Source organism: Clarias gariepinus, chromosome 4 (genome assembly GCF_024256425.1).
Source record: "Clarias gariepinus isolate MV-2021 ecotype Netherlands chromosome 4, CGAR_prim_01v2, whole genome shotgun sequence".
NCBI lineage: Eukaryota > Metazoa > Chordata > Actinopteri > Siluriformes > Clariidae > Clarias > Clarias gariepinus.
Window position 1 is genome coordinate 14939183 of NC_071103.1, and position 26141 is coordinate 14965323.

At 38.9% G+C, this 26141-nt stretch overlaps 1 protein-coding gene across 1 annotated transcript; it reads right to left on the reverse strand.

Moving 5' to 3' along the window:
* Positions 1-14320: 14320 nt before the first annotated feature.
* On the reverse strand, positions 14321-25223 carry has2 (hyaluronan synthase 2). The gene is made up of 4 exons (XM_053495417.1): positions 24775-25223; positions 19771-20397; positions 17259-17360; positions 14321-16633 (listed from the first exon to the last, which is right to left on the reverse strand). Exons 1-4 carry the CDS (start codon positions 24799-24801, stop codon positions 15704-15706), a joined length of 1686 nt encoding a protein of 561 aa, XP_053351392.1. The 5' UTR covers positions 24802-25223; the 3' UTR covers positions 14321-15703.
* Positions 25224-26141: the final 918 nt, after the last annotated feature.

Here is a 26141-nt window from a genome sequence, read left to right on the forward strand (position 1 = left end):
CTACAAGAACCTGCCTGTCTGTACGCCGAACCACATCCAAACCCGCTTACCCTGATTTTAAACCAACAGATGTAGCATCTTTTCTATGTCCTCACGCCTCTCAAAATAACTCCCCCCTACTCTAGTGACATCATTGCTCCTTCACACCTTACTGCATACTTGCTTTGCATTTCGTAATAACCCATGCCGAAGGATGGTTGTGCATGAAAGGGCAGACTGTCCAGACCTTGGGTATTTGAGGTCAGTTTTCAGCTGTTAAGTCGCATACTGATTTCTGGCCGTGAATGGAAAAGAGCCAGATGGGTCAATACTGCTTAGATTTCAGCTCTGCATCACTACTGCGGGATTGTGTTAATCAGAGTATTCACTAGGAAGTGTAAGGTGTGTATAAGGAAACGAAACCTGTTTTGTCAGCTGATACTACTCACCTCCATGTCCTAGCTTAAGGGCTTTGCAAAGCTGACACATAATGGCTCGGAGAGGTTTTGTGGAAGTTACTATGAAATGTTGGCAGTGTAGCAGTGGGAAGGACATTTCGAAAGTGTAGATCTCAAGTTTTTAAAATAGCCCTACAGACTCTAGGAGAGACTAATGGAGGAAATGAAGATGATATGAACCATCATATTCAAACATCTTGGAATCGTCTTGTAAACGACAAGTGATCAGATAGACGTCATCAAAAATCTTTATATTGGAATACAAATGACACTCAGGAGCCAGGTTCTCTCTTACAATACAGTTTATTTATCTCTTTCAAGACGTTTTCTTAAAAGTTTTCTTAATGACCCTTAGGAGAGAAATTACCCTACTTTCCAAATTACACCACTTTCCCCAAAACAGACTATTACACACATCTTTGTCTGATGCATGTCAGTCTCCCTAGTCTTGAGGTTTTCCTTTCACAGAATTAGTAAATTAGCCGTCCTTTCAAAGTTATTCTGAAGACTCACGAAATGCAGAGCAAAGTTTCAAAGTGCAATCTGTGAGCCCACACACAGTTTTTTGTCGATATACATAAAATGCACGTCTTAATGAGAGTGTGTGTAGCGTAGAAAGGAACACGTGCAAATGTATACTGAATTTGCCATTCCGAGTGGTGCGATTCACACAAGCCCTGATGTAAACCTCCTACTTATGATCCAAGTCCTATAATCATGATGCCAGTTTCTTCCAGAATATATACAGCTACAAAGTACAGCTTTTGTGTACTGTATACACTAAAAACAGATGTCTTAGAATTCTGGAAGACGTACATTTTAAACCTTGCCCATGCAAAGACAACAGTCAAAAACACACAGTGACTCATCAAAATCTGGCAATGACTAAAAAAAAAAAATCAACAACAATTAAAACCATCTGGATTCATTGAAAGGAATCAGGCAATATTGTGAAACCTTCAAACCCTCTCAAATGTTGGGCTTCTTTTATGGTGTTTATTCAATCTGTAATATAAATGTTTTCAGCCTGCTGATTCAGCCCCTCCTTATATTAGCATGTAGGTCCAGTTTATTTTTTTTGCACTCAGCACTCTTGCTGTAGATTTGTATTTAAACCTATATATTTTTTAGAAGTTCAATATAAGTTGAGTCTTTAGCATCATCTAATGGTACCATGCCAAAAGGCATATTTTAAACTCCCAGTAAACGTGGTCTAGAATGCCTCAGCAGTTTTCTAGGAAAGAGGCCCCTCTCTCTTACGCACATGTTCAAGGTGGGGTTTACAACCCTTCAAGACGCTTTCGTTCTCCACCAACAGTACTGCGGTGCTAAAGCAATTGGAATGAGTGCGTAAGTAAAGAACCGAGGCGAGGCTGGAGAGTGCCGTACAGCTGCATATCCCCAACCGCCCTTAAACTGATGAGGAAATGACCTGAATAATGGCAGACGAGCCTCTCTGAAGCGCTGCTGTGTTCCGGTAGCCTTTATTGCACAGCATCTGAAAAAGCTGTCTGTGATAATTCCAGCACCGGTAGAGCAACAGGCTTTTTAAATCAATGTTTACATAAAGTGATCTGCTCCGAATTGCAAAAAAAAAAAGTTCCAAATGCAATGTTGCATATGGGTGGGATGTTATTTGTTTTTTTTCCCCCCATTGAATGCATGCTTGTTGAGCTCAGAATGTGTTCCGAATGTGTTTTCTGTTTCGTGTCTTGACTCCACGCTTTTTAAATCCCGATGAGCCAACATGACGCAAAACTCCTGTCATACTAGAACACCTGGGGGTGCCTGTTAAATCATGTGTTTTGAATCAAATCCACTAAGCCCCGCAACCAAATCTGTGCAGGAGGAGAGTAGCATGCATGTCGGATGTAGGTACGAGGTTACACGCTGTGTCGCAATGTGAGTTTATAAGAGTGAGACGCATAGACTGAATCTGGCAAAGGAGCTGGTGGAACAGACGGCTGTTCTTCACACTGCATGAAGGCTCGGCTGTGTCCTGAGCCCTACGCAGGAAGTCCTCATGCTTGTGCAGCATCCGGACCAGAGGGAAGTCCCATGGGGTAATCTCAGCCCAGCTGTAAATCAGAAGCTTGTAGCATTCTCAGCCTTACACACTGAATGGAAGAAGATGTTGCTTTGTCTTTGCTTGGCATGGTAGACCCAGTTCCTTGTGGCTTTAAACAAGATGGTGTAAAGAACTTGTAGAAAACCCTGAATGAATAGTCACAGCGATTAGTCATTTAGAAGGATTGTAAACCAAATCGTTATTTGGAAATTAAGTGCTTAAAAATCATCAATGAAGGGAACTGTCATGTTAAAAAGTTTTTCAAATGTCAACCAGCACTCTGCACAATACCGACATTTGTTTTCTTTTGTTTACGAGAGCTCAATTTGGCAGGAATTTCTACTCGCAAGCTAACTGAGACGTGTGTTTTCCTCCTGTCAGCACTGTATCTGGCTCTGTGCCTCATGTAGATCCATGGACAATGTTTGTAACATATGGCTCTGGACTGTTAAGCAAATAAAAAAATAATTGAAAAGTTGATGTAGGGTTACAATGGAATTGCATTCATGAACGCACAATGCATCAGAAATAAAAGTACTAAGATAATATATACATTCGGTTTGACATTTCAGCAAGGTCAGTACTGCTCATAACAATGATTTACAACTGCGTATTACTTATGAACGGTGCATAACTGTTCAAACCAACAGATTACATTACATTGCACAGTTCAACAGATAAGCTGCAATTAAAATCTTAACCTTAAACGTAATTTTTCCATATACAGTCAGAGCATAAATATTTGGACAATTTTTGTAATTTTGCTGTATACCAACACAGTGGGTTAGAAATAAAACAATACAGATAAAGTTTAAGCTTCTATCTTCATTAAAGCAGTTACAGATTTCTGTCAATTTTTTTTATAATGCCTCCATTTTCACAGGCCCAAAAACAACTGAACATAATTTAAAATGTGGGATTATTTTTAATACAGTATTTGAAGGCAAATGATTTGCCGTCAATGACTGTCTGAATTCTGGAACCCTTTGCCTGGCCTTTTCTGCGGCTGCTTTCAGTAACTACTTGTTTGTGGGTCTTTTTTGCTTTCAGTTTTGTCTGACATTTCATTGTGTTGAGAAGCTCTTGGCTTGCATTTGCAATATGTTTGGGGATCATTATCAGTTTTCTGTTCCACTTTAGTTGTTTTCTGTTGCTTTCCAGGCCTTTTGTCTAAACCACATGCACATCTCGACTGCTTCGGTTCAGTTCCACTGTGGTGGAGGATAAATTATGGAAACGCCGTGTGTCCGAATACTTATGAAACGATTGGCGCATGTTCAAACAAACAAATCATGACACTGGAGCAACAGTGCGAGAAATAGATTCGGTTTGGGGAAAAAAAATGAAATATTACGCCAAATTATCTACATCAGTAACCTTAATGATGTAACAATAAAAAAAAGCCCCATTAGCTCAGTATACACAAACACATTCGCATTTGCACAATCACTGGGGGCTGTCAGGATAATATGGATAGTAATCTGGGGGGGAATTGCCCAATAGATCTTTAGCATTTAGGCCTGAACTCTGACAGTGCTTAATGTTCCTTCTCTCTAAGAGGCATTGTGTTTTATATGCAGGCGAAGATCATATTGCAGCTTTCCAGACTCACTTGCAAACGCGCAGCAGGAGTTTACTTTTAAACTCGTTTAAAATGGTTTAAGGGAGAGGTTGAATAACAAAGGGGCCCTGCCATCTCCTTGTCCCAGCCTCCTTTTACATCATATTTTATAGTAAAAGCCCTTTGCACACCAAGTCTATTTTTTTTCTTGTGAAAATCGAAAACCGACATATACTGCATTTGGTACATAGTGCTATTTCATAAGCCAGCAAATAATCGACTGTAATTACCAAAGAGAGGTTCAAACCAGAACACAGCAAATAAGATAAAAAAGCAATATAGCTTAGTACCTTGAGGATGAGATTCAGAAAGTGTATGAATCACACATTTATCCATGTGCTGTTCAATGTAGTGGAAAAGCAAAGCAAGATCACACTCCGGAGCTGTGCATTTCCATATCAAAACAATGCAGGAACTTTTGTGAGCTGCACCAAAGTATGAAAGGTCAAACGAGTCATGGAGCCAACAAGTCCAACAAATTAAATTTAATTATGGTGTGTTTATTTTGATCTTGTCTCAAATGAAAGCAGCTTTCTAAGACTGGAGTAGTCCCCCAAAAGACCTGAGCTGAGCTGTTAGAGTGATTAAAGGATCATGATGTCATCATGGACAAGGGTTAAACGTTCCAGAAAAGTGATTGCTTTACAAAATTTCAAACGGTTTCCAATTTCAAATACGCCCATTCTGATGGATTATAACAAATTCGTTTAGCAGAAACGTTTAAATTTACTTACTCCCAATAATGTAATAACAGTTATCTTGTCACTGACATTAGGCTTTATTTGTGTTCCTTATCTAAAATCCACCAGTTGCTCCCAAAATAAGCTACTTTTACACAGACGATATTGAAATCATTCTGATGTACAGTTTAAAAGCATTTAAGAGCACACCTCATAGATTTAAATGGTATTTAACTGATTATGTTTTACATAAAGGGTTGTACTGGTGGTAGTTTTCCCTTCTCACATCTGCACATTTACATTTCAATCCTGAGCTCTGATTCTGCTTTGTCCAAAATTTCTCTGCATGTTCTGCTCATGTTCATATGGGTTTTCTCTGGGTTCTACAGTTTCCTCCCACCTTCCATAACCATAATAGTAGGTGGATCGGCGATAGACTGGTCTCCCATCCAAAGAGCTCATGCATTGCACTCTTTCCAGGCCAGGTTTAGGATCCACCAAGACCCTGCCCAGAAAGCGAATGGGAAATAAATGAGTAACGCAAATAATGTTTTTCCAAAATCAATCTTACACAATTGTTCAAAGTGCATGCTCATGATTAGTAGTTAAACCTGCATCATCATTAACATAATATTCATACATCAAATCAAATAAATGAAGGTACTTTTTAATCTCATCCTGCTCCATCTAATCTCATATCCATTAAATCGCACCAGTATATGCAAAGGAACATTTGTATTAGAAGCATGCAAGGATCTAAGAAGCAAGTCTTTTGCATAGGACAATACCAAGTGATTTCACAAATCATCGAATATTCTGATTCGCAAGTCATTTAAAATCCGCAGTAATTAATGATCCATTATGAAAACAACATTACATGTTATATAAACATTATATAACCATTTTACAAATAGTATTTAATGTCTTTTTTCTGAGTAGTCAAGTTTGTAACCTGCTTTCTCATGGCTTATGATAGAGTAGAGTGCAACAGTTTAAATCTCTATAAACATTCTCAGAGGTACATTCAATTTAAAATTCCCACAGAGTCAGAGGTTAGACTCATGCTTTGTAAATATTAAAGTCTCTGTACAGAAACAAAATAATGTTACGTGATGTTAAAATTATATTTGCACATTATTTAGAACATTTTGTCTGGATATACGGGACAGATTAAGGTGCAGGCTTCTCTTTAATAAACATTGTTCACAAAACCCACTGATAATCAAAACAGGAAAAGAAGCTCTGACTATGGACATAAACAGGGGCTATAAACCCTGGTGGGAAGCACAACAGATGCAAGAAAAGCTATTGTGAAAAGCCCAGATCTGAAATACACCAATCAGGTTTAAACCCAAAACACATGCACTTGATGAGAATGTGTGGCTTACACAGGCTCATGGGTGCTGTAGTCCAGCTACCATGACATAGCATGACATAACATTTTCTTTGAACCCCTCATCATGACACAGACATGACTCTGACGACGCAGCCACTGATATGTGCTGTCGGAGTTTTCCCCCTGGCAGCACATCAGTGGCTGTGTACATGAACAGTGTTTTTTGTTTCCTGCATCATATGCTTTAGCTCTTAATACTTCTTCTTTTAATTCTCTTCACCTGTTTTCGGTTTATTCTTGATTTGGGTTATTTTTAAGCTCCATGTGTTACCCGGTTCTTTGTCTACTGTTTCTTGTTAGTGATGCCGAATGCTATTGCTACTGTAAGATGCTGGCGTCTCCATTTCTGTTCATTGTTTTGTGTTAATAGTTAAGCTAATCTCTTTCGTCTGGTTTCAAGTCTAGTCTTGTTTTATTTTGTGTTTGGAGGTTTATCTTTTAATGAAATATTGCCTATACCTGCACCCTACAAAACCTTCCTTCAAGAGAGAACACTTGATTGCTGTTGTAGTAGGCAATAGGGACCTCAATAGGCAACATAACTTCAGGCTGAGAATGCCAGCATTTGGCTAAGTTTGGTTTCCACAATGGCAAAAGGCTGACAATGTTTAGGTTGTCCAGGGTGAGTCCATCAGGGAGCTCCCTGTACCATGCTCCAACCATGGGCTCTGAGCACAGAGGTGTCCAGGGTAAGGCACACAGGGTGGTTGCCGCTCCTTGCTCAAATGAAAGGTTGGCTACACAGAGTGCAAGGTTGTTTAGGGTAAAGTCTAAGCTATGCTCATGTTCTTCTCAAGCAGTTCCCTGCTCTGCTTGTGTCATGCCCTATTCTGCCAGAGTCATGCCTTTTCATGCCTAAGCTTGCACTGTTATGCTTGTGCCTGCCACAGAGGCCTAGACCTCGCCAAGTTCTTACTAAAAGCTTACAAATCTACTTCTATGGTGCATAAAGAGTCATTCAGAAAGATGGGGTCTTTGCATGTAACAGCCTTTGCTCTTCCAAATTGTTAGAGGTTGAATATGTCTAAAATAGGGAGAAATCTATGAATAGATCACATGGCTTAAGCCTTAAACTAAGTATAGCTAGGGAATACTTAATAAAATTTAGTTTTAACATCATGGTTTGAAGTTTCTTGTCCTCCAGGACACTGCAAACTATTACCTTTATTCTCACTGATCATCTTTATCCTATGATAAATCATTTGCAATCTGATGAGGGTCATTTCTTTAATTATATTATAAATTAATGGGGAGTGCAATCACACTCACTAGATTTTAACCTAACAGAACAAGGACTGATGTATTAGACAGCACTATCCACCAACATCAAAACACTAACTGATGAAATATATTTTACCATGTTAATGTTCAGAGACTTTCAGAGATGTGCAGGATCTCTACCAAGGAGATCCTGTGGCTCAGGGTGGCCAAATATATTACACAAATACAAAAAATCAATTAAGGGCGACTTTCCCCATATTTTTAAAATTTTGTTAGCCATCTGTAGTTGTTCGTTAGTTACATGTGGTCTTTAAATGTGTGTGTGTGTGTGTGTATTTCTGCATGCTCGTCATTTCCTTTATTGCTGATGACATCATGTTTGCTTTATAAGCCTGATTTTGCTCAAAACTGATTATTGGAAAATACAAAACATTCGCAGAATAAACACATCTGGCCGGGAGAGAGAACATTCTGAGGTGACATTTTGAGAGCCTTGTTATAGGGAGTGATTTATAACTATGTGTCACAGCTGCCAGCATTGGAAGCTGAGATCCGCTCTTGAAGTCTTGCAGTCCTAAGATTGCTGATTTACATGTCTGACCTTGGGTAGACTACCCTGGGTAATTTAACCCCCTTCTCACGTTACAGCTTCAGACACACCATATTTAACCCCTAATTACTAAATTTAACCTAATTGTGAAAAACATCCCTATGTCTAGCACTGTCAGGGGGACACGTCTGCTTGATGAAGACTGAAAGAACTCCCTTCATCATCAGGCACATTTGTTCGGCCACCTACGATTAGAAGAGACCACCAGAGAGACTCTATTGTGTCACAGTAAACACCTTTAGGTCTGAGAAGACTGACACTTAATCTCACACATTGTACTTCACTGTAGCCTGCTTTGATGTACCATGTAGCTAAATAATGTGTTAAACCGGCGTCATAAATCTCAATTGGAGACTATGGAGCAGGGTTGTGTGTTTTGAGTGATCCTATGGAAGCTTGCGATTCCCCACTCTTTCGGGTTAACTCTCCCAGCTGTTGCAGGCTCATGACTGGCATTACAAGCCAGCTGGAGTGGATGGGAAGTCTGAATTCTTTCTTGCAAACTCAATTGTGTGTGTGTGTGTATGTGTGTGTGTGTGTATGTGGGTAGGTGTGTGTGTGTGTGTGTGTGTGTGTGTGCGTGTATGTGTGTATGTGAATGTGTGTATGTATGTGTGTGTGCGTGTGTGTGTGCATGCGTGTGGGTGTGTGTGTGTGTGTGTGTGTGTGCGTGTATGTGAGTGTGTGTATGTATGTGTGTGTGCGTGTGTGTGTGCATGCGTGTGGGTGTGTGTGTGTCTGTGTGTGAGTGTGGGTAGGTGTGTGTGTGTGTGTGGGTGGGTAGGTGTGGGTGTGTGTGTGTGGGTAGGTGTGTGTCTTTGTGTATGTGTGTGTTTGTGTATGTGTGTGTGTGTAGGTGTGTGTGTTTGTGTGTGAGTGTGAGTAGGTTTGTGTGGGTGTGTGTATGTGAGTGCGTGTCTGTGTGTGTGTGAGTGTGCAGGTGGGTGTGTGTGTGTGTGTATGTGTGTGTTTGTGTATGTGTGTGTGTGTGTGTGTGTGTCTGTGTGGGTAGGTGTGAGTGTGTGTAGGTGTGTGTGTGTGTGTGTGTGTGTGTGTCTGTGTGTCTGTGTGTGGGTAGGTGTGTGTGTGGGTCGGTGTGTGTGTGTGTGTGTGAGTAGGTGTGTGTGGGTAGGTGTGTGTGTGTAGGTTTGTGGGGAGGGGTGTTAACACTCTAGGAAACCTCAGCCTACAGCAGCTTCTTTATCAAACATGTAAAAAAAAAAAAAAAACTTGAGTTAAAAGAAAGGTTTTAATGATGAAAGTGAACAATCCCAGTGAAGAGGAAAGCAAGACGGGCGTCTCCGTGTGAGTCTATTCCTGCTGGGCTAAACAATGAAACACTTAAAATTAAACACTTACACATGTTTAGTGATTAAAGGAGTAATCACTCTCTTCACCATGCCAACCATGAATCGTATAAAACCAGTGTCTGAGTCTGAGGGTGTGGTTTCATGCTTCGTCTTCTGTTACTAAGAGTATACCCTTAACTCAGTTGAGTAACACTACGGTAATAAATGTAACATGGCCACCAAAGTTCTCAATCAGCATAGAACCCTATTAACCTTAAACCAGTAACCGAGACCTTTAGAAACAAATGTGTTGCAGCTGTTGTAAAGCTGGACGTACGAGCTTTAATATCTACGAAAAAGAGGCTTGAGTGTCAGTGATTTGTAACAGTCTGTATGTTTTACACCATGGGTAAAAGGAACCAACTCTTTTGGGAAGTTCCACAGCTTTATCTGTCACTTTCGACCATTAAAATAATGATGTGTTTGTTTTTGATGATTGGCAAATAGCTGTGGATTAATAAATCACTTTATAGGAAAACTTTGAGGTCATAATAGTAACTACACTTAAAATCAGACCACCTTGTTGTTGATCGTTTTCCTTTTACGTCATGGTTTTATTCCCTACTTTAGGTATACTTTATATTTAGGTATGTTTATAGTTTAATTCAACAGTACATACAAAATAAAGTAAATAAAATAGTTCTTAAAAGTATTTAATTGGGTTACAAGTTTGTTTCTACTTTGACCTTCCTAGTGATTAAATATTTAAAGAAAGGAAGTATCCTAAAATTACAGCATGTTTATCCAGGATGGTCTAATTTCATGGCGTCAAAGCATTTTATACAATTAAGGTTGGATAAAACACTAGAGTGCAACTGAAGAGCATCAATGGCTTTCTAGGGTCAACAGTTCGATCCTGAACGTGGGCTATCCTTTGAGAGGAGTTTCTCAAGTGTTTCCTCCTTCCTTATTTAGAATTCTAGGTAGACGGATTGGCTAGGTGTAAATGGCTTTCCATCATATGGTCTATTCTCTGGCCCTGTGCCCGGTGTTGGATAGGTTCAGGATCCACACCAACCCTCAAAAGCATAAAGCATCCCATATGTAACTAACACAATATGTTATTAGTTTTGCTCTTACTCTAGTATTCAATCGTTGAGGTGGACTCTGAGTCATACCCGAGATTTAATGCGGGACAAAAGAGTCAGAAAAGAATAGACCCAAATTTGGTAAATTCCTCCCTAAAGACTGGGTGGTTTGGCACCTAAGCGGATTGTTGCAGCATTTTGCATTTAGATCAAACCGTTATCTACGTAAGTAGCTGTCAGACCAGCGAGCATTACCTCACTCTGTTTTACGCAAAAGAAACGTCTCAGCTTCTCATCATGTTCAGGCAACATTACAGTAAAGTAGAGCTATGGAACTGAAGAAAAAAAAAAAAACTAAAAGAATCAAGTTAACAACAACGGTCAAATCTAAAATTAAAGTAAGGCTGCAGGCATTTCCCAAAAGGGAGACTGCTCCAAATGGCATCATTACTAGCGCCATAAGGAGAAAAAAAATCGCCATCTCTTTTTCCAACATTTGATTACACAATTTTGTCCCATTAAATCCACTCTGCATTTAAATTACTGAGGTTATCTTAATGGCATCAGGCTTTTTTCAGATGACCTTTGATGAATTCTACACTGTATGTATGCAACTGTTTTTTGTGCATGGTTTGGAAATAAGAGAACAAAAAAGGCATAGATTTACTTGTTTGTCCAAAGTAGTCCAAAATCAAGCAATTAGCTTTACATGTGTTACATCATTCGGAGCTCCTTACGGCAATGTGTTAGCTGTATTCCTGTGTCTGTCCATGAGTTGATGCTGCCAACAACTCTGGAAACTCTGAACAGCTAGACACGAGCCAAACTCATTTTCACTGACTGCAGCCTACCAGTCGAATTACGTTTAGCAGGTAATCCTGTGCAGGCTCTAGGCGAGTTGTTGCATTGGCACCAACACCCTGCACCCCACCCCCAATTCTGACGCATGCAAAAAAAAAAAGGCAGGGGGGGGGCGGTGGTAGGTCACCGATGGAAGTTGTTTTTTGAACTGAATTAGATTTGAATGTAAACTACATAGGACAAGCTGTAGGATTTTTTTGGCAAACAGGGCTTGATAATTGAGTTACTTCTCAATTTAAAGGTAATTTTTATATGATACTAGGTCCAGTTTAGGACTTGATCCATATCTGCAGTATTAGTTTATTCCTAAGCACAGTTTCTGAGCCGCAGCTCACCAAAATCCTGCGTCAGACAGAAGCTGTTACACATTTAGTAAAAAGACTGAACACCACTTAAAAGGGTTGTGATAAAATTTGGCCAAACTTTTTTTTTCTGTATAAAAAAATGCTATCATTAAATGTAATTCAGAACCGAGGTCATTTATTCACATACTGCACATGTGCCAGTACACATGGCGCAGCTGATTCATAAAGTTAGATCTCTTAAAATGTAAATGATAATGGGTCACACAAATTTTTAATTTTAAATCAATATAATTCAGTTCAATTTAATTTTATTTATATGGCACTTTTAACAATGGTCATTGTTGCAAAGCAGCTTTACTGAATCCCCCCCAAAATTTGGGAAATAAGTATGTGAGGAAATATGTATATAAATAAAAATTATAAGCCAAAGGTGATGGTGGAAAGGAAAAATCCCCTGAGATGGCAGTAGGAAGAAACCTTGAGAGTAACCAGATTCAACAGATTCTTTATTTGGGTGATAGCTGGAAAATAGATTGATCAGCAGTCATACTGTGTTAGGAAGCTGGAAGTTCAGTATAACAAGACAGATGTTTAAGTTAATATGGAATCCACTTTTAATATTGGATGCTCAGAAACAAAACTGTTCACAAGCCATCAGAAAACAGCTGTACAAACGAGTCCAAGACCATCTTCATAATCAAGTGGAACCGTCCCAACTTGACCATGCTACACGCATCCCAAGCAGAACACACAGGGTCTCATGACACGCATCCCACGCAGAACTCCACACAATGCCTCCATGTGATGAGATCTTCAACCAGAAGCGGGACACCAGTCAGACAGGTCCTGAGAACAGAGGTGGTCTGGAAGGAACCAGTCACTGCATCAGTTAATCAATGAGAGTGGGGGAAAAAGACAGCATTCAAATATACCACTTTACCATAATACTCTACATCCATGAGACTCCCAACTCTGCTAATTTACCTAAGACTAGATCTAGCAGCCTGAACCCTTTTATCGAAGTAGGCGTGGCAGATCATCAGTTTACTCAGTTACTTTGGCAACATAGCAAAAGTGTGGCAGTACTACTTAAAACAAATTCCCCTTAGCCCCCTTCCCCTGGCATTTGGAAGCCTTGGTTGACAGACTTTAGGTGTTTGACAGCAAGCAGCCATGCTTTCTAACAAAAGAAAATACAAGTAATTTACCCCAAATATGTTCTCCAATGTTCAGTGACATTGCACCAAAGATTATAAATTGTAAACCCAAAAAATGTGCTAGACTCTTAACTCATCCGCTCCAGGTGTTGTAAGCCAATAGGTTATACTTAATCTTAAGTATATAAAAAATGGCAGTGGGGTGGCCCCAAAATCAATCTATCTATCTATCTATCTATCTATCTATCTATCTATCTATCTATCTATCTATCTATCTATCTGTCTCTATAGTAATACAATAGCAAGTTTATTTTATTATTATTATTATTATTATTATTATTATTATTATTATTATTATTATTATTATTATTTTGCTTTCTCTGATTATTTCTTTTCCAAATCCAATTCTACCTGGTGCTGCTGTACAAAGGTCTTGGAGTGCAGACAGTAAGCTTGCCAAGGTTATAAATGTTCTGGAAAAGGGATTCTGCTGGATACTGAATTAGAGCTTCCTAAATTTAACATATTCCAGTTATATGTCCTATTTATGAACACATTTTGGTAGTGTTGTTTTAATCTGTGAGTTACTCTCATAAAAGCTATTTATAAATAATATGAGCTTATGCATGGACACTTGCACAGATAACATCACCAAATTTTTGAAGTGGATATAAACATTTCACACATCGTTCCTGATATGTTTTCTGATACCCTAGGAATAAAACATGACAGTTTGATATGTCCTGAAATTAAGCAAGTCCCAAAGAACACCTACAAAGTGTTTTATTCATCTTTTACCATAGCAATGTGCCAGCAACTATATAAAAAGTTGTTTTTTAAATTTATTTCAGAACGAGTTGTACTTTTTGTTAATTTATAGTTATATTGTATTTAACGTTGTGGATCATCTGCAAGTTAGTTCCTGTCATCCTCGTGCATCTTTTCTCACTCTTTTAAAGTGAAGCCAAAAAACAAATGATTAAATTATGCAGCTTGGCATGATACAGAGAAATAACAGTGCAAATCTCACTGTTCAGAAAACTTTCCCATGTCATAAAACTTAAAGGAACAGTTTTAATTTGGACTGTTACAAAGTCCTGACATGATACACTCCTTATAAAAGTTGTTATATGAACACCTTAGGGCAAAAAAAAAACAAAAAACCTTTTTGTGAGTGGATTAAAATAAACCATGCAACCAGAACCACTGACAGAACCATGCTGTTTTATAAGTTATTTATTTATTTATTTATTTATTCTGTTTGATTTATGAGATACTGTTGACGTGTAAACCCATTTGTGTTGCTTCCACCCACCCCACCCCATCCTCTTTGTATACAGTAAACACACTTCACCATGGAAATTCTCATGATGCAGTGTGGGATAAAACTCTCTGTTCTTCTTCTCATCCCTGATGAAATCATTAGAGGAATTCCCCGTCATTCTGGCCAAATTGATTATAAAGCTTTCTTCAAAGGTCATACTTTCTTTATCTGTCAAGTGAAATTCCGTAATTCTAGAAATAAAGAACACACATTCACCATCAAGGCTTCGAATCAATTTCTTTCTTTATTTTTATTCAAGGAAACAAACAAAAAACACTATGTATGAATGGTAGGAAACAAGTTTTTTCAATTTGGCACAAACACAAAAAGTGCTTAATAATAATACTGCCTACATAACATTTGGCATAATTAGATTGCAAGAAAATACTTTCATAGTCAATTTTGAATTCCAGCCTTCAGTTGATTGATTTCCTCTTGAGATTAGAAAGAGTTGTAACATGCCTGCAATTGGGTTCACAGGCCAGTTCATTTGACATCACATCTAGTATTTCATACGTCTTATATCAGCATCAGCATTATTAGATACTTGTCAATAGGCTCATTTAAATCATAAATAATAAACACATCACATTGTAGAAAAAAAGTCATGATGCTACCCGAAGTACAAAGTAGAATCACGGCATTTGATTTTGGACATGTTTAGAACTCCATGTGTGAATATCTGTGTGCAAATACTTTCAAATGTGATACATTGCTGATCAGTCTTCATAACAGTTGACAGGCCAAATATAATATATGTACAAAAATACAATAAATCAGGTACAAAAACAATGAACCACAGAGTGTTTCTATAAATATGCTGGTTTTCTTGTCAGGTAATACTTTTTCAATTCAATAACACAGGTTAGTCTTCTTCCTCAAAAATCACTTGTTGCTTGAATTGCATTGTACTGACATCAATGCAAACACGAAAGCCAGCTTCACATTTTTTTGGTCGGATGCACAAGTCATTGTAATAACAGTTAAATGCACACTGCATTTTCTCATATATTCATGACTGAAAATAAAGAATCTTTCATGGCTAAGAAAAAATAAACTTGTCTATATAAAAAGGAAAAGAAATACAATATGCAAATAGAAAATACAGCATGACCAAGACATTGTGTTTGGCCTTCATTAAAAACGTTTACATTTATATTTACGTATAAAACAAGGTTAAAAAAAAAAAGACAATAAATTATAAAAAAAAAAAAGAATGAGCCTTGACTGTATCCCAGTCAATCACACAATGCAAACATAACCACTGAGGTATTTGTTCATTGAGTTCTTTGTCAAGCATTATGTTTGAAGAAAGAGAAGAAGATATAAAAGTGCATAGGAAATAAACATCGATTTCTTGGATAAAAAAGGAAAAGAAAGTTTAGTTGGTGGTTTTTTGTGAAGAAGAGAAGTATAAAATGAACAGTCCAAAAATCATCTGTTTGAACCTCGTTTCAGGTTTTTTTTTTTTTTTTTGGTGTTTTCTTATTCATTTCCAAGGAAATGTCCTTTAGTGTCAAGTCACAGCAGCAATAGTAGCTCTCTTTGATGGAGTCATCATTTTAATCACCTGTGGAGAAGCAATAGCAGAGCAGTCTGTTCACAATGTAAACTTTTAGAGGGCAGGGTGAACACAGTGAGGGACATCAGACATCAAGCACCATGTCATACTGCTGATCTTTCTTCCTTTTGCCACACTTTGCTATAAGAACCATGTACAAAGTCAAAAACACGGCCCAGTAGCTGGCATACACTATTGCACCTATTATTAAGACTATCTTCTCAGAATTTGGAAAAGGCTTTCGCGTCTCTTGGGCAATCGTATACAGGATACCGATAAATAGGATTGTGAACCAGATTGAGATGGGGACCAGGCCAATGAAGTTGGTGACTATCGTCTTCCTTCCCGAAGTACCCCAGCCAGATTTGTTTATCGTGGCTATGGCAAACATCTTTGCCGGTAGAAGACTGGACATGTATAACACTGAGTAGAAGGACATGAAGACCATGACGATGTTGCCTCGTAAACAGCTGGCAAATGAGGACTTGATGAGCGCCACGGTCTGCACAATCAGTAGAAAGAGAAGAATGTTCCAGATGCGACCGTGGTAGAAGAGCTGGATGGCCGTGGCAATGAGAAAGAAAGGGAAGAAGCCAGTTATGACAGCCTCGTAGGTCATCCACAGATGGTGCTTGTAGAACCACATGGAGTTGTAGAGCCACTCTCGGAAGTATGACTTGCTCCAGCGAGTCTGCTGATTGAGCCAGCGCAGGTATGTGATGGGAGTCTCGGTCAGGCACTTGGAGCGCGCGGTGTATTTAGTAGCATAGCCGAGGCTGAGCACGCGATTCGTGAGATGTCGGTCATCACCGAAGCTGCAGTGGCTGCCCATGAACGTCTGATTGTACCAGTCCTCCAGAAACTCATGGAGGAGAGAGTTCCTGTACATTCCCAGAGGCCCGCTGATACACTGCACGCAGCCGAAGTAGGACTGGCAGGCTCGCTCGATGTTAAACGCCATCCAGTAGCGCACGCTGCTCAGGAAGGACACCCATGATTCATATTTGTTCAGAATCTGCAGGGATACAAGGACAAGCAAATTCAGTTGGATTCAGTTGTTTTTAAGACCAAAAAAAGCCATACAACTTAATCCACACACTAACCTTTGCAACAATCATAAACAACAACAAAAATCCTACATTTTTGGTAACATAAAATATATGATATATGAAAACATGGAGGTTGGAAAATGATGTAGTAAATATGTAATAAATGTAGAGGTTGGGATAAAAAATGAATGAATACATTCTTCAGTTAACCGTTTACTTCTTTGTCATGCAGGTTCCCTGTTCCCTGTATTCCTGGAATACCCCATGGTCTGCATATTTTAGTGCTCTAACAGGCATGATAACAGTATTTATCTAATTCACAGCCATTCTTGCATGTATGGGTGTAATGTGAAGGTCAGAGTGTATTTCAATATCAGTGTAGGGACCCCATGCTCTCGAGAAATCCTTACAACAACAGTCTTTCCCTATCGGAAATCTAATACCTTAATGATAGAATGGAGCCCCAAAGAATCATATTTAAATGTAATATATTTATGTGTCTGGTGCTGGATGGTCAAAACATGATTAAATATAGAGGTAGTTAATACTCTTACTGTAGAACAAATTATAGAAATTTGAAAACCAAAGTACCTGTACATCTCCACCAACTCCCCCCACCATCGGGTCTTCCTCTAAAACTTTCGCCATCTCCACTGAACAGGCAGGATCCAGCATGGTGTCTGAGTCACACACCTGGAAACACAGAGGAAGCCAAACACACCTTTAAAAACGACACAAGCCCTAAACATTCATTCATAATATCATAATGATCAATTTTTATCTATCCATCACATGTAGGATATATTGCAACCTATATATATATATATATATATATATATATATATTTGTTGGGTCTGATAAATAGGTAGGTCTACTTTACTAAGCCCTGGGGTAAAATATGAGCATCTTGTGTTGATCTATTAACTGCCATTAGGCCATACACCATAAAGGTACTGTTTCCTGTCCTTGTTACCCTGTTACCATGGCTGTTAAATAGTTTCACCTGTTTTTTGTTAGCTCTGCCATGTTTGTGTAATTAGAGTCTGTTTCAGTGCACATGCTTAGTCTCAGCTGTTGTTCCCCGTTACATTCTGATTTTCTCTGGTTTTGCCCTCAGCCTGCTTGTCTGTTCCTTGATTAAGGGTATGCCTCAGATAACCTTGTCTCCATGTGTCTTTTTCCTCTCCCTGGTGGACCGACTGTGATTATTCATTACAACCACATTTCAACAAGGTACCTGTGTCTACCACCTCTCATACATACATGTTCATATACAGTATATATACAGTATCTATCTAGCTATCTATCTATCCTATATATATATATATATATATATATATATATATAGATAGATAGATAGATAGATAGATAGATAGATAGATAGATAGAGAAATGCCTGTGTCCAATGTTTAAAAGCCATTCTTTCATGTCTTTATTGATCATAGTGTTTTTACAGCACTGGAAATGGACTAAACATGAATAGGCTTGCAGGGATGTTGGCGTTTTGCTGATTCAGCTCTTTGCTGTGGGAATGCTGGATGACTTCAGGAGCCCTGAGTATTTCAAAACACGCACCCATATTTCCTTATGTCAAGGTTTCAGACCTTGGTGGTTTTGTCTATCTCTAGTCTCAAAGATGTTCTTTAAAACTAAAAAACAAATGTGCTTTAGAGAAATAAGCTGTGTGAAAATAGATACACATAGATTGTGCTTTAGATAAAAATAAGCAAGTTGTTATTTTTCTATAAAACAAAATGACCTTTAAAAAAAGAAGAAGATTGTTTGATTAAATTGTTGTCTACAGAATAGGAAAGCATGTACGCTAATTGCTTAAAAAGGATTTACCCGCAGCTACCAAGGACTGTCCAAAGATAACTACACCCTCTTATAACATAACGTACGTCAGAGACAAGTTCTCTAAATATCAGCCCTTCCATGCTCAAATTCAGTCCAAAACCGCCAGAACTACTGTAGGAATTAAACTTCAATCTGTATTGGATTACAGTGACTAGCTGCACATTCTTTTACTGAAATCAGTGGATTTTATGTGGTGCATTATGTTCAATCATTGGTGACTACTCCTATTTCTGCGAGTTGAAAATGAGAAAAATGCCCCACTTTGCATTTACTCTCTCTCTCTCTCTCTGCATTTAATCTCTCTCTCTGTTTGAAAATAATTGTGTTTTTTCATTACTCTGTTTTTCATTACCGAGACATTTAGATTTCGCTTAAGCAGCGAATGTGTAGTCAAAGATTTAACGTGATATAATCCAGTGGTTCAATTCCCCATTCAACAAGTAAGCCATTACGCAAAGAACTGGCTATCCTGCTGAAACTCAAAATCGGATCATCTATCCAGACCCCACAGTTAGGGAAAAGCCCACTTTGGTAGTCAGCTATGACAGATTGGTGATACGCTAAATGCAATTACGCCTGTCCACATGGAGCAGAGGTCAGGCATTTCATTAGAACCAGGTGGCGAGTAGACAAAATCACACCATTTGTAAAGGTTTCCCAAGAGTCCCTGCCATGATTACCTGTGTATGAAAGCAATGGGCTTGGTTTGTGAAAACAAGGAAATATATTGTTACATTAGGCTGATTTCCCTGCTTAGTTAAAGGGCTTTCAGAAAGACCTACAGCCAGAATCAAATGTTTGCTTCACTAGAGTGAGTTTTCTCAGACATAGAAGCCTTTGTGTTTAAAGAATAGTAAATAAATAAACGAAAAACGTAATGTTGCATTAAAATTGATAATGGACCTCGTGAATTCCTAGCTGTCCAAGTTGTGACATTCTGAGCCGAAGACGAAAATGAATGAATGAATGAATGAATGAATGAATGCTGTAAGGTCATTAAACTGTACTATGCATTTGTACCATTTATACTTCGATTTGAAATCATTTTGAAAAGACTGAGATTTGTGAATGGCAGCTCATGCAGATCCCTAATGAAGAGCATCACTGTTAAATACACATTCACTTCCCTTAGCCCCCCACACTTCAAACATTAAACCGGCATGGTTTTAAGCATTCACAAAAGTGCCATTGTGTTCCACAACTGCCTTATTTATTTTGGCAAGACCCAGTTATTTCGGAGACTCACCTGCACATAGTCGACACTCTTCCCCAAGGCTTTGAAGGCTGTGTACATGACTTCCCTCTTTCCTCCCCACTTCTGCATTATGCACACACACTTATTGTTCAGTACCAGCTGAGAGACTTGCTGCAGGCTCTCTTTGTATGACTCCTCGGTCTCATCCGGCCCAAGTTGGTGGTAGTTATTTTTCCAGATATAGGTGGCTGCCTTTTCCCTGCCCATGATGTCCCTAAAGATGTCCATCATGTAGATGTCATCTTCGTTATTCCCGTCAATCACCATAATGACCTTGATGTTGGGATAAGTCAGCCTCTTAACTGATATCAAACACTTTCTCAAGTAAACGGGGTCTTCCTGGTAGGCGGCGATGCAAAGTGCCAGTGATTTGTTCAGTTTGATTGGTGTCTCCATGGACCGCCGCATGTTTCTGTGTTCTAGCAGAGCAAACAAACTCTGGATGATGAGGTGAATGACCAAAATGGCTCCGTAAAGACCAAAGGACAGGTAATTGCCTGTCGTCGTGAAGAACTGATAGCCCATGATGTAGGCAGTCGAGATTCCCACTAGCAGCGAGACACCAAACAGTGTTGTCCCAATAATCCTCAGGTAGGTGATCAGGTTCTCACATTTCATCTGAAAATGACAGAATATTAGTGGTTAGCTTATTTTACTCTGTTTTCATAGAAGATTGTTGAGGAACAAATTGGTAGCTGGCAGCATTTTTGTCATTTGGATTTTTTTCTATTTTATTTTTGCCTTGCTCATTATGTATCTTTATAACCACATTAGCCTTTCCATCTACAACAAAAGCAACAGAATATTTCAGACAGTCGGACATTTCTCCCATTCCCCCATCCTCTCTTTATTTCAAAATTTGAATGCGTTCCATAGGCATTTGTTCCAAGTTTCCAAACTGATGCAGTTTCCCATCTGCTTGGCAGACACTGTTGCAGGGCACCACCCTCCTGACATCATCTGTTTATATCTCTGTGGGAAGACACGAGCAGTGAATATAATATTATTTGAATGCAAAAGACCCTCTGTATTATTATTTCAGGGGAAGACCTTTCTTGTTAATAAGTGCTGTTTGAATAATCCACCCTCAACACCCAGATGTTTTTTTTTTGGCCTTGTAGTTTAAGTAACACAGTTCGCTTTGCAGAGGTGGAGCTGTTATTGGGGACTGTAGCATGGAACAGCTTAACTGGCACACATTATGGCCTTTTATGTCATCATGTTTACAAGATCCTGGGTGTTGACGCTGTGGACCTTGCAGACTCCACCTTAGACTGCTACACGTGCAGTGTTAATGTCTGAAACGCCAGAGCTGCTATGTGGGTTTCTCAGTTCTTTCTTTCCACTGTAAACTCTGGGTGAACCCAAGGACTCATTTAAAGGTGCTATAACTACCTGCATAATAAACCATGTCCCATAGCTGGGTGCTTACAGGGATTAATCAAGGGAGTAAGTGATACTGAAAGTAACACTGTCCTCTGTGGGTGAAACTATGGCTGCTGTTGAGTAATTCTGACTGATTGACATCTCCTCTTGACCTGAATGGTGCAGCACCCTTTTCTTCGAAGTCTTATTCTATTCAGAATGCAAAACTTTGAGAAGAGCAGTCGAGGGAAGTTTTAGTTCTATCCATCCCCCCAGTGCGTCAAAACCAAACACATTACCCCATATCAAATCCACTATGTCCCAAATTGCAAGATGGAACAATGTTAGATTTATTCTCATCGCCTGTAAGTGCATGTACAGAGCAGTTGCCGTCCCACAGCTGGCGGTGATCCAGCAGCGCAAAAGACCCTTAAGGGAGGGGTCGAAATGCAAGAGAGCTGGAAAGTTGAATCATTCTCAGTGGGGAAAACTTAAACACCGGCTTCAAACGTAGATGAAATACTACACTGCAGCTACAGTAAAGCTGCACTGCACAACCCAACCTCAGAGTCAATTTCTTTTTGCCTTGAGCTGTAGAAAAAAATGCACACTGTCCTTATCAATCAGTGCAATAGGAGAAAGTACTCATCAGACTGATGAATGCACTCAAGTAGACTTCTCAAGTATACTGCTTCATTGTGGGGCTATGCTTTGAAAAAGGTCCTAGCATACAGATGTGACGGATGCACAGAAGATGTGATCGTCTGTGGGATTTTCTTCAGACTTACAACAGCCTCTTTAGGGTTGTGCTATATTGAAGGCGCATTAAGCCACAGCTGTAATTGATTCCAGAATGTGTGGGAAAGTATAGGGAAATCCCAGTAGCAGAAGATAATTATTCAGCAACAGATCATTACAGCTACTGCCTTTCCCACACCAGCACGTGTCAATCTCAATGCTATTAAGAACAGCACTCTAGAAAGGTTTTACCTATGCATGTATTTTATTTGAATGAAAGATTACCCTATACAATATTAATAAAAAAAAAAACATCTATAATATCATAATTAATTTTGTTTTTTAATGTATGCATGGGACATTGTACAACAAAATAGGTTCTAGGGCAATATCTTCTAAACTTATGACCTCTTCTCACTGTGTTTCCTGCTGAGTTTAACGCTGAGGTTGGAAATCTGATGTAGCCAATTGAATATTGTAAATGTCCCATATAACTTACACCCCAAGTATTTTTTTTTAAATACTTTTTACAGTGTGCTTGAGTTCCTGTTATGGTGCTTACAGTGCATCTTTACAATGCAGGCATTTATCTTTCTCATCATTCCTTTTTTTTTTCATTGATTTTGACCAGATTTCCTTGTTGGGAAACTATGAGCACAACTGCAAATAGCTGTCATTGTGCTCCTTAGCAGCTCTGTTTTTGACATCCTGGAACATTTGCATCAAAGAATATATTTGAACTCATCATTCCAGAAGGCATCATGGCTCTGGCATGGCAATCTCTTCTTCTATGCCTTTGTACAGCAACTGATTTTCAATCTTAATAGACCCATTCTTTTGATAAATGTCCTTATCGCAGTCAAAACACTGTGTACAGTGCCAGGTGACTGTTTGATGACAGCAAGGACTTTATTTCTGTTTTGTTTTTGGTTTTTTGCTGGTGAAGACAGCTTTGGTTTGGTTTGTCCTATTCTGTTCTGTCCTCAGCATGTCTATTTTTTTTTTCTTTTTTGCTATTGCTGACTGAGTTTAGCCAATTTCTAATATGTCCAAGTTGAATCTAATATCCTAGAAACCATTAAATGACCACCTCATGACATTGCTACAGACATGTTTTAAATGAATGAGCAGACTACCAGCATGTGAATTATTTGTTTCGCTTTGGAAATTTGCACATTCATTGACTTCCGCCTGTCTGGTTTAGTGCTTCTGTCACCTATTTTCACTCAAACTGTTTCCACTGTACTAATAAGAAACAGGCATGGTGCACACTCTGAATCACTTTCAACTCACTTTGCAACAACATCTGGTGCATGTGGCAGACATTGATCTGTATTGGGGCTATTGCTCCCATACAAATTAAGAGATCATAGTCTAGATGATTGATGTGATGACCTAATCACAAGTACAGCACCATAGGTATTGTACTCTACTTATCTAGGTGTTAATTGTGATGGATGAGCTGCTTTCAGACATTGCTGCCCAATTTATCAACATTGATTTGATAAAAGTGACAGTGGGGGCAAAACATCACAGCCTAATAAGTGCAGCTGCTCTTCAGGAGTCCTGTCACACATTGTGATCACTTATGCATGATTGCTTTAGTATCTGTGGGATTAATGATTTAACATCACTGAACTAATGAGCATAATAACCGTGAAATTTAGACATTTTCATCATGATCGTCTGTAAAACTGGCTGCCTTATTTCTAAATGAATCCACTAGCATTAATAAGTTACATTTGATGTGACTCTAAATAAGGGTTATACGTGCTTAAGCCAATCATATTACAAAATAACTATTTTGGCATGCCACAGCATTAATTAAAAAGTGAAAAGTGCGGAAAAAGGTGCAGTTGCAGGTCAGTAGATCCATGTGGACTGAAATCAACCAATACTTTTGATGAATGAAGCATGAAGGAAGCTATTCCTGTGAGTCATTTCATCTTGTTGCTACGTAAGCCTACTACTTCAGAAAGGGAAAAAAAGCAACTCAATGACGTCACATTTGAGCAATTCTGACATTAAATTACGCATGCGCAGCAGTGTTCGTCTTTTTTTATTTGGGGGGGTCAGGAGTTATTTTAAAATATCGGCTGCAATCCACCTTGGACTTAAAAAGCAAAGTCTGGGCACCGTGCCTGTATAAACCCAGACCAAATAAATATTCAAGTCTGAACGAGACGTCACCGAGAAAAAAACGGGTTGCCAGATTGTTTTTATGTTCCTTAAACTGGACGGGAAAAGTACAGAAGATATTTGGGGTGCGTAGCATACAGATCCAAATTGGACTATTAGTATTAATATTACTATTTGCTTTCAAATAATTATTTAGCTGTCATCATCATCGCGGTAAATTCAGCAAAAAATTAATTCAATCAAACGTGAAACCTCCGAGTCATCAGGTTTGTTTAGGTGTTACTAAAATGTAATAATAAAAAGAAGAAAAAAAAGTAGGAGAAGTTGAAGAAGAAGAAAAAGAAGAAAAAGAAGAAGAAGAAAAAGAAATGCACAATGCAACTTTTTAATTCATTTACAGGTTTAAACGTAATGTGTGTTTGCAATCTGGCAACCCGTCGAACGCGCGCATCATCTGTGGATGTTGAGCTCGCGCGCTTTGTGAATCTGAACAATTATAGACTGTTACTTCTACGCGACTCAAGGCAGGCTGCGCATAGTAAAGTAGTGTGAAGTGCAGGTTTAAGAGTAAAAAAAGGTGCAACCAGGCACAGTATGACCGAGTGTGATCACTGCCTGAAGACGATTCCATTCATTCTACACCGGGAGGTAAACTTTAGCAAAGTAAGGATCAGTGCTGGATTACATTTAGGACAATCTCGCCTGCTGCCTGGAAGACAGATCTGGACTAAAATAAGCATGCATCAACCTTACCTTGAAGCAGCTACGTGGAGATGACATCTCTGTGGTCCTTTAGGATGGATGTTGGTCAGAGCAGACTCCGTTGGCAGGGCAGCGAACTGCAGTAAACTTTCTGAACACGAGGTTCTTTTGGGGGAAACTTGAGAAAGAAAGCGTCTTCCCACGTGAGCAGGTGAAGGTTTGCAAATCTGTAGTCTTCCTCCTCAACGAATGCAATTGTACTGTATGATCGACAGAACTTGTTGCATCGTCCTGATTGTCATTTTTGTCAGCTGATAACAAGGAGGGGATATAAAAGTATCATCCAAACGTATAGGGAGAAAAAAAACAAAAACAAGTTAGTGACAAACTGTACTGCTGTTTCAAGTTTCTTCAGGCATCACTGCTGTACAACTCTCAGAGAGGATGCGTTAAAATGGTAATGTGTTGCAGGCGGCCACCCTGTGCTGCTTCCTGTAGCGTGTCCATTTGGAAGAGGCTTTTAAACCGGTAGGGTTTTTGGGAGTTGTTTTAATAAGGGGGAAGGTTCAGGGGGCGAGGAGGAGCAAATTTGTTGGAGGAGGCAAATAAAAGTGCTACTCATTGAAACTTCCGAACTGGTAGCAATAGCCTCTTAACCTGGCTCAAGCCTAAACAGTGTTTAAACCGTTCAGCAATATTTCAGAATTACACTTTTAACTGTTAATGGATGAAAAGTAAAATACCCCCTAAAATAAAGATATATTTCCAAGATGCTCAGGCTATATTGTATTTCATATATATAAATATATATTTTTTCCACATGTCTGTCAAATGATCAAACATTAAAACGTTTTTATTGTAAAATTGTTGTTTTTGTGCGAGTTCTTTCGCAGCCAATAGCCATTCTACATCAATTAATCTATTCAATACCAAGTGAATTAGGTGCAATGTTTATATCCACAAGCAGGGGGCGACATGGACACATTTCCCAATCTGTTGAAATGGCGCGCGTGAAGGGAACTTAGTAGGAATTGCACTGGTGTATATTCCTGTCATACCACTACATGAATTTGAGTGTATTAATAATTTCCCCCTCAATAAACAGTATTTGTTATAAAGAGAAATAAAATGTCTAATAAAATTTAAGGAACTGTTGCTGTAACAATATTGCTTACATAAAGTGTGCACAATCACCCTGATATCCAGAACCCTTGGCTGGATTTTTGCCAATTTCCTACATATCAAATAATAATAATAATAATAATAATAATAATAATAAAAAAACACACCTAAGTTCATCCCTATCTCTGACTTTTGTATTCCTAATATGAGGGGGCAGGGGTATCTTAGTGGTTAAGGTGTTTTACTGCTGACCAGGAGGTCCCTGGTTTGAGCCCCAATGCCACAGTGCTGCCACT

Bases quoted from the DNA above. Each gene is read 5' to 3' on its own strand.
- has2 (XM_053495417.1), bottom strand. From the start codon at position 24,801: ATGTCATCTCCACGTAGCTGCTTCAAG. The intron at 20,398-24,774 runs GTAAGGTTGATG...TGTCATTTTCAG, and splicing joins CTCCACGTAGCTGCTTCAAG to ATGAAATGTGAGAACCTGAT. The intron at 16,634-17,258 runs GTACTTTGGTTT...GTATCCCTGCAG, and splicing joins GAGTTGGTGGAGATGTACAG to ATTCTGAACAAATATGAATC.